Consider the following 10,074-nt stretch of genomic DNA (forward strand, 5'->3'; position numbering starts at 1 on the left):
TGCGCAGGTTGGAGAGACCATCGGGATTACAGAGGAGATTATGGGTCTGACTATATTAGCGGCTGGAACCTCCATCCCTGACCTCATCACCAGTGTTATTGTGGCACGCAAGGGCCTGGGGGACATGGCTGTGTCCAGCTCCGTCGGCTCCAACATCTTTGACATCACAGTCGGGTAGGTCCTCTCATCAGGATTGTTCAATTGAAGCTACAAGAAGTACCAATTGACATTTTGAAAAAAAATGTTTCTAAATCACGTTGCTACCTTACTACTATATTGTCACGTGAAGAAGAACATATCTACTGTTGCCAGGATTACCTTAGCGGCGTACCAGCCTGGATCTCCTCTCATGCTGTGCTAGCGTTAGCCTTGGTGCTAACTGATCATTATTCACTTTGAGTTGCCAGATATTACTACAAGCTGAAATGTTTCTAATTATTTTTAGTTAGAACTGCGTTTAGCATATTAGCTTAGATTCCTTATGTACCTCAACTACTGCAAATGTAAAGGCTAACGGTCATAAAGGGAGTATAGAGTGTAGATACAGTAGATATGTGTCGCAGGTCACATATAGACAAACAACCATTCACACCTATGTGGACAATTTAGAGCAGGGGTGTCACATAGTGAACAATGAAAGGGCCACTTATATATCATATATATATTATATATATATATATATAGATATTTTGCTGAGATGTTATATATATTTAAAGAAAAAAAATGCATCTCGGCTTTGTCATATACCTGTAGGTGAAAAAGTATCAACTTTTATTAGTATCAACTTCGGTCTTTGCTCTTTTATTTTTCCCATTTTTGCTGTTTTTTTTATCACCTGTATGCTGCTAAAAATAACATTATTTTTCCTCATAATATTACAAGTTTATTCTCGTAAAATTGCAACTTTATTCTTGTAAAATTACCGCTGTTTTTTTTTTTATATCTGATGTTGTTTTAATTTTACAACTATTTCAAATTTCTTGTTGTACATTTGTGTCTTATAATTATGACTTTATTTTCATAATATTTTGACTTTATTCTCCTATCATTTTATTTTTCCCGCAACCTACTTTTCCGAACTTTATTCGTTGTTTTGTTTGTTTTTCATAATATTACGAATTTTTAAAAAAACAAAACTCTTTTTTAATTTAATATTTCGACTTCATGTTGCTGGCCCGCATGCTGGTCTCGTGTTTAGCATGTTGGCCACACAGTCACAGTCTGGAGATCGGGAAGAGAGATGGGTTCGATTCTCCCTTGGGCATTTCTGTGTGGAGTCGCAAATGGCCCCCGAGCCGCACTTTGGACACCGCTGAGTCTCCAGTTAACCTAACATGAATATTTTTGGGAAAACCCACACAGAACTCCACACAGAAATGCCCAAACGGGGATTTGAACCCTCCATCTCCTAACTGTGAGGCCAGCATGCTTATTGTCATGTTGTATTTTACAAAATCATATGAATGTGTCCTTAGCATCGCAATGAATGACAGATGACACCTGCAGGGGAAGCACTGTAGCAACAATTAAAGATGACTTGTAATGTTTTTTGTTTGCAGGCTGCCGTTTCCTTGGCTGATGTGGTCCTTCTTCAGCGGCCTGAAGCCTGTGGCGGTCAGCTCCAACGGGCTCTTCTGCGCCATCGTGCTCCTCTTCCTCATGCTCCTCTTCGTCATCATCTCCATCGCCGCCTGCAAGTGGCGCATGAGCAAGTTGCTCGGCTTCATCATGTTCATGCTCTACTTTGTCTTCCTGGTGGTCAGCGTCATGCTGGAGGACCGCGTCCTCATCTGTCCCGTGTCCGTCTGAGGGGTCGTCCAGCACGAAGCCCAACTTCTTTTTCCCCTTTTATGGCCATCCTCATTGGCGGCTCCCACCTGTGGTGTGAAGACAAGGCACGGTGGGTACGCCGACAAGAGGCGCTAACTTTCTGTGTTATTGAATTAGCAGGAGCCTAATAGAGAAGCATTATGCATGCCGTTAGTGTCATTTAGAGCAGGCTTATCAAGGCGGGCAGCTTGAAGAGAACTTTCTACACGTGAGTACAAGCTGCAAGGAAATATGACGTGATTCCTGATGGCTTCCTTTCAACACCATTTTTTTTTTTTTTTTAATGCCAGAATTAGCAGTAGCATTAGACGTACTGTAGCAGGACAGTCTGCTCCCTCTTGATTGTAGATAACTCGTCACACTCGCCAATAAAAAGCATGACTACTTAAGGCCAAAACATTTGAGAATCAGTGTTTAAGCATCTCTATTGATAGATTAGTCACCAGGCTGCATGGAAGAAGAACAAGAAAAAAAAGAAGACACTTGCAGGTGAACCTTATTATTAATCACACATTTAAATGACTTGTATACCAAAATGTACACTCGATGTAGAAAAACACTTATAGGCTCAGTGATATCTAGTGTGACGTTCACTTTCTAATCAAAGGTGCTTCTTCTGTGTGCAAGCATCCCTTATCTATGAATAGATGCTATAACAGTATTTTGCAAAACAAAAACAATACACCCATTTGTGTTTTGTACGAGGAAAAGACAACTCATCACAATCTGTGAGAATAGAATGTGGATTTAACAGCAATATACGCGTCGTGTGTCCGAACCCTCCTCTGTTATTCTATGTTAGGCTCACAAAACACCCGCTTTACCTCAGCCTGTGTACAGCATCTTAGTGGGAATGAACTGTAAATTACTAGTACATAGATTCTCTCGAGTGCATGCATCTTGGGCTGGTTACCCACCGACTGTACAGCTGAGCTTCACTTTTATGCATTTAATCCGAACAAAACTACGGTTTTACTTTGTAAATACCTATTTTTTTCCCTTCAGATGTTTTTTTTTTTTTTTTTTTACTCATGTTGAACAAATATTGGACTGATGCTGCCTGTTTTTTTTTTCTTCAGGTATTTACGTAAGTGCAAAAAAAAATCCACTTTTTCCCCCCTCTAAAGCTCACAAAGTTAAGTATAAAAGTGTGTTTTTGTGTCAATTGAAGCTACTTTTTGTTTGAGTTTGGACAATCATCGCACACAAATTCAAATATGGCTTGAGTGGCGAGCAGCGATGCAATAGAAAGAAATGTATTTCAAAACAAAATAGATTTGATTGTGGTTTCCAAAGGTAAGTGACCATGAGAGCTGAAGAACATGTTTGCACTGTAAATGTGTTTATTTTTCTTGGTGTTGATGTATTTAAGGTGTACATATATACAGATAGAAATGAACCATATAATCTATATGTGTAAAACAAATATGTCTCTATGTAAAAACAAGAAAGTATAATATAATGAAACAAATAAAGCTGATAATTCTAATATGCAACAATGCTGCTTATTTGAATGGAGGATGTGGCACAGCGCATCATGGAATTGCCAGCAAACGATGGGCTAAATAGCACAAATTTGGGTTTGTGTGAGCTTTTTTGGCCACATACAGTGTTTTAAATTTGAACATTTATTTGCCTTTTTATGTAAGAACACAAAAATATCAAAGAATCAAATAAAGCTCGTAATTATCATATGCAACAGTGGGTTAGCTGTTTGTTTGAACGCGCCATTGTACTGTTAGAAAACCATGAGTAGCACGGCGATGGGGAGGAAAATATTGTCTCGCTTTTGAGTGTTAAAAGTTGAAACAATATTTTGTTTCTTTAAGCAAAATCAACAGCATAATTAAATGAAACAAATACAGCTGATGAGCTGCTGTAGGCACATTTCAAACGCCAGCCATGCAATGCATCATGGGATTGCTAGCAAAGATGGGCAATAAGACATTAGGGCTTTTTAAAAATTGTAACAATACTTTCTAATGATGTAATATGTTCCACTAGTACTCAAGTTGAGTGAATTTTAAAGGATTATAGCTCTTTTTTTTGACTAGCCTCGCTACATTTCTGGGTATGCAGTACAGCGTGGCAGGTGTAACTATGTTGCCCTCTGGTGGTCAAATCTGACGCTTAAACTTGTTTTTGTCTTTTTTGGCCACGTACACTGGTTAAAATTGCAACAGAACTCTTTATGTAAAAACTCAACAGCGTCATATAATGAAACAAAGCTGACCTGACCATTCTTTATATGCAATAAGGCGTGTTTGTGCTTGTTAGTTCGTTTCGATGGAGACTGTCGCAATTCATGCATCAGTGACAACAATGATAGATATACAGTACGACAGTGATAGATCAATGACAGACAGCTAAGCGAACGAGCAGCACGACGGTGGGCGATATAACAACACAATTTGGCGGGGGGGTGGAAGCGTTGTTGGCCGGATTCAGTGTTGAACAAAAAAGATGATTATTATCATGCAACAATGGGATTGCTGCTTTTACATTTGTTTGAAATGTTCGGTTGTATGTGACGTCAAGTCCGGTCACAGTCGGCTCAAGCATTTGGGGGACAACCAAGCGATTTCAAACTAAAAAATAGTGATGGAAATTTCGGCTCTTTTTAGAGAACCGTTTCTTCTGTCTCGGCTCACTTAAAAGAACCGGCTCCTTCGGCTCCCAAGTGGCTCCTCAGATTTTTTTGTTGTCTTAAGTTCGTTTATTGCCAAATGATGTGTATTGTGTAAAATGAATAACTAATGTAAAAAATACATGATATCAAATGGTTATTATTTAAATGGATTTATTTAAACCTCAATGAACAGATATAACAAAAGTATATGCTAATTTAATGTTATATTATAAATACAAAAACAAAGACAAATTAGGTCAAAATAGGTCAAATCTCTTCAAGCAAATGTCTCACGAACTAATCGGTTCTGAAAGCACCACAGCGTGTTTAACCCCGCCTCTCACCCTGCTCAGTGTGGACACAGAGACGCCGCCACACATCTTGACCTATGACATTCGCCTTTAAAGGCCCTGTCACACCTTGACGATTTAGCCAGCGCATGCCCGACGTGATCATTTTGATGGCATACGTTGAACTGTTGATGTTTTTTTCAATTTTGGGCGTATACATAGCGTGTTCATAACGAGTTGGACGTATACATGATGTATTAGTAACTCATATAGAACGTTTCTATAACTTATAGACAACTTATACCAACGAATGCGTAGCGTGTTGCCGGCGTTCACAACTTATGCCCAACACCAGTCTAACTTATGCAAACCCCACGGCAGCGTATGGCCGACGATGACGTATATAAAAAGGCTGCCACTTGATGACTCACCTCACTAGACATCGCAGTGTCAACATCAGCATCATGCCGAAGAAAATTTCGAAGACTGCTGCCAAGAAGAGAGCCAAGAAGACGCAGTTTTGTCTCAAGGTATGTTGACGTATTACGACTTGTGCGTAACTTACAAATAACGTGTGTGAACGGGCGTCAACGATCGCACAACTTATTGCCCGCGTATGCGGGACATATGAATCATACGTTGACATACGTCGAAAAGTTTTGTGCATGCACAACATTTTTGGACGACTTGGATGTACTACGGCGTATGCTGACGTGCTTCAGCGTGCTCTTAACTTATACAAAACTTACCCATAACTTATTCGACGTACGCCAGCGCATTGGCCAAATTTTTCATACGTTGGCGTACGCTGGCTAAATCATCTAGGTCTGACAGGGCCTTAACAGAAAAAAAGATGAGGAAAAAACTTGGCTTCCAATTGGTTCCGACGCAAACCGGCTCCTGTCATTCATATCACAGAGCTGGCTCTTAGAGCCGATTCTTTCGCGACTGACACATCACTACTTGAAAAGCACTCGGAGAGCACAGACCTCCACCAAGGGCCATAGTTCCCCCCGTATTGTGATTTACACCATAAATATTAGTCTTATTTATTTTATCTACATATTTAGATTCCTTGGCCATGAAAACATACCATTAGCAATTGGATTCATAATAATGTCAATATTAGTTCAGTAGTTATTCACAAAAATCGTATTTTCCGTAACGGTGGTTTTATTATGGATGTAGCTCCATAGCTTTAGAAGATACAATAAATCCGTTGGCACACTCCAGATTCCACAATGTCTTGGCTATATATAATGGTGTTTGTTGCATGTTCTTTCTTCATTTGTTGGCCTCCTATGATGACAATTCCAAAGGTCCCCTATTTTTTCATATTCCGTCACATTGTATCCTGAATTATTCCATTATCTGGATCAGTCTGTGATATTTTGTAGAATCTTTTTTTTTTTTCTTCCAAGTACTCTGACCATTTTTTGTGGGGTGCAATGTTAAAAAATTCCTGGATCCAGACGGTGATCCAGATCACCCCCAAAATTTGATCAGTTCTTCCATAATCCCATTTCTGACAATTCCTGACAATTTCAATGCAAATCCATTCAGAACTCAAGTTATTTTGAACACAAACAAACAAACAGCGAAACAAAAACAAGCAAAAACATAACCTCATTGGCGTAGGTAATAATTGCACTCAGGCACAGCAAAAGGATGAGAGAGAGGCGTGTCCCCTAGTTTATTGTGCATTTGTTTAAATAAGGCTATGACCACATAACAATGACATGGATCATCGGATATCTTCCCAATAGAACATTCATACGAATAAGGCTGAGAACTGATAACAATGATGTATGATACCAGTTCTCCATCAACAGTACATCCTTGAGCTTTGAGTGTATGCTGACTGTAGTAGTCACTCTATTATTCAATACTGAGTCATTCTACTCCATAATTCTCCCCTTTTGAGGGTCTCTCAACCCCAAAACGATTGGTTAATGACATAGATGCACTCCAACTTGGTTGTTTCTTCAAGTTACTTCTGATAATAACAATGCATGTTCATAAGGAGAAAGTGTGTTGCTGCAAGAGTGAAGCAAACCTTTTTATAAGCGCAATAAGCTTAGATGTATGAAATATGCATACTGCCATAACAATTATTAACAAATAAAGAACCCTCACCGAAGATAAGATGCATTTGGGTGCAACACTGCAACCAAATGCAGCACTATTTGCCCATAGCTCGGACCCTAGCAGGCACTATCCACTTTAATCTTAAGATCAAGCGAAATCAGAGTGCTAAATGCTGCATACATTCATTCAAATAGGGATTTCAGAAAAGTTATCTTATTTCTAAGATAGTCCAGTCCATCACAAAGAGACAAAAGTTCAAGAAACAACCAAAAAAACGCAGAGAAAAGTGGCTGCTGAACCTGTCGTTCTCCGAGTATGAACATGTTCGTGTTTGCAGTGACCAATGACAAGCAAAATTCACACAAAATCAAAAATACTGTTGGAACTCAAAAAATCAGGATGGTAAATGCAGAATGAATTACCTTAAAACAAAAAAAAACTATTAACCCAGTTTATATGACAGCAGGAAATGATTGTTTGTTCGGCGGTCCTTGAACACACCATGTGATTGAGATTGAGATTTATGTGTATGACTTTCTCCAACGCTGCACCGACAGACGTGTATGTTTCTATTTTTCCTTTCGCTTCGTCCTTATTCACAAATATTCATACTGTGCGTAAATGCACAGAGGTGAGCTTGAATAACGTTAGCTCCGTGCTGCTGTGCATTTTCGCTTGGCGCATAATCTCCTGCTCTTTGTGCTCATACTGTATGTCCATTTGGCTCAGTAATAAGCCTCGTACTGAACTAATTTCCTTATGGATTTCTGTACGCCATGTGACTTTGTTTTCATAATTATCTCCGCTTGGGCATCTCCGTGTGTAGTTTGCATGTTCTCCCCATACGTACGTAGGTTTTCTCCGGGTACTCCGGCTTCCTCCCACATTCCAAAAACACGCATGTGAAGTTAATTGACGACTCAAAATTGTCCATAGGTATGAATGTGAGTGTGAATGGTTGTTTGTCTATATGTGCCGTGCGATTGGCTGGCGACCAGTCTGGTGTACCCCGCCTCTCGCCCAAAGTCAGCTGGGATAGCCTCCAGCATACCCCTATGACCTAGTGAGGATAAGTGGCATAGAAAATGGATGGCTGGATGTTTACGTGTAACATTAGTTGCATTGTACTGATTATTTCCATGCTGTTGCAGACCAAAACACAGCAAAAGAGCATAAAGATCACATGCAGTTCACCACATCTTACACATACAAATACAAATAAACAGAAGACAAACCTGCCAGGAGATAACTTACAAAAGACCATATTTGACAGGTTTCAAGTTTGCAAGTTTTTCAATGAAAACGTTTCTTTCATACTGCTGCTCGCTGATGTGCGCCTAGCCCCGTCCGGCTCGCTTGCTTACTATCATGGCGGAGTCTCTCGCAAAGCGTTATGAGATTGCCAATAAACGAAAAGAGCAGCATGCGGTAAGAACACATAAACGGCTTTTTTTTTTTAACTGTTCAGGGCAAAAAAGTAGAACACTATTTTTAATTATTTAAATTGCATTTAATGATTTGTTTCACTAGTAAGCATTTTCAGTGAATTTGGATAAAATGCTACACTCTTTTTTTTTTTTTTTGCTCATCTTCTGTTACATTTCCGGGTATTCAGTGTACAGAGTGGAAGTATGGCGTCCTCTGGTTGTCAAAATTATCATTGCAACAACACCAGTGCGAACCAATGGGTACTATTTGACCATAGGAGCATTTCTACCCTATTTATTGCAACTGTAGGCTATCAACTCATTTTAAATAAGAAGTGAACCACATTTATTTTCCTCAATAATTCATATCTATACAGTGTCAGCATGCACAAGTATGGAGGGTTGACAGCGGTAATATGACCTTTTATTGTGAGTCACGGCTGCAATACTGGAGTCTCTCTCGGTGGAATTTTCCTCCCATTTTATTGCACAACAGCTCACTTACTGATTCATTTGCCAGCGATTAATAACGCACGGCGCAGCCCGGTCTCGGGGGCAAAGTCAGTAGGGCGGAAGACAGCTGCTTCAGCAAGTCGGCTATCAGGCCAGACTTTGCTCACACAGCCATCACAAGGAGTTTGACTCAGCAGAAGAAAATCTCACGGGAGGGACAGTAGGCCACATTTGGTTTCTGTGAAGCCGCAGGGTGTGAGAATCATTTCAGAAGACGGAGGGGGGAGTCATAAAAATTAGAGCATCAGCGGACTTGTATGTGAGTCACTATATGCTGCACATGTGCATGCATGATTCAGCGTAAGGTCACAACTTGCAAGCACAGTGGATATGGAACAAGAGTATACATGCATGCCACGGTGCGGGGTGAGCTGAAGGGATCCGGTCACAAGAGATGTCCTCGGAATTTGACAGATTTGGAGCACCCTTGGATGCAAGAGTGGGCAAAATCAGCAGATTTTACTGTTTTAATTTATTTTGTATGATTTCCCCTTTAGCAGAGTACATTTTTTCTTTTTAATTTTATATATCATAGGCCCTAGATTTTTTTGGAAAGAGTTTTACAATATTTTAGTGCTGCTCTTTTTTTTTTTTTTTGCAGCAAAACCTGATATACGCCGACTATACTCCATTGACATTGCTGTATTTGTGATTTCTGTTTACAATGTGGTAACCATGCCATTGTATTTAGTATTTTTTTGTGTAACATATTTACCTTAGGAGTGGCAGGGCCGACACCTTTTCGATGTGAGTCACCTATGCTGAAAAAAAAGGATGTGAATTGTTATTGGAGCATATTAAGAATAATATTCGGTTTACAAGAGTGCAATTGGTACATTCATCACTGGACTTTTGCCCTTTCTAGTTGTTCAGTAGTTCACCAAATGTGTTCCTGTCCCTGCTAGTCCAAACGTTTTAGTCCAGACAGTTTTTGAATCATGCAGTGATTCATTAATGAGGCAGGTCTAGTCATAGTGTGGGTCAGCAAGTCAGTTTGGGACTTTTGGGCGGTAACCCCCCTATTATGGTATTTTGTGTAATAGCATCTACAATATCACAAATTCCACTCACTTCATGCCTGTGCTGTGATTTTTATCACATCCAGTACTTTTTTGACAGGTTTGGACAGAGTTCCGGTCCTCCAAATCGAGCACCAATGGGATCCTCGGGAAGACACAAAAACACACCTTCTGTGGAGGAAGCTGTGTGATAGTCGTCCTTTGGCTGTGCTTGCAATGCACATACAGTAAATAGGGCGGTGATAGACTTATCCACTTCTCTCCTCCAATTACTTTTA

The 10,074-nt window shown here is 39.8% G+C and overlaps 1 protein-coding gene across 12 annotated transcripts in view; it reads left to right on the forward strand.

Annotated features, from left to right (window-relative positions):
- The window catches only part of LOC129195000 (sodium/potassium/calcium exchanger 2-like), a 48,698-nt gene extending 45,379 nt beyond the window's left edge, over positions 1-3,319 (forward strand). For all 12 annotated transcript variants that reach the window (XM_054800657.1, XM_054800658.1, XM_054800656.1 and 9 more), the window contains 2 exons: positions 8-174; positions 1,560-3,319. In XM_054800657.1, coding sequence (XP_054656632.1) covers positions 8-174; positions 1,560-1,809 — 417 coding nt within the window. In that variant the 3' untranslated portion in view covers positions 1,810-3,319. The remainder of the gene's footprint in view (positions 1-7; positions 175-1,559) is intronic.
- The last annotated feature ends 6,755 nt before the right edge of the window (positions 3,320-10,074 follow it).

The sequence above is a fragment of the Dunckerocampus dactyliophorus genome, chromosome 15 (assembly GCF_027744805.1).
Source record: "Dunckerocampus dactyliophorus isolate RoL2022-P2 chromosome 15, RoL_Ddac_1.1, whole genome shotgun sequence".
Lineage (NCBI taxonomy): Eukaryota > Metazoa > Chordata > Actinopteri > Syngnathiformes > Syngnathidae > Dunckerocampus > Dunckerocampus dactyliophorus.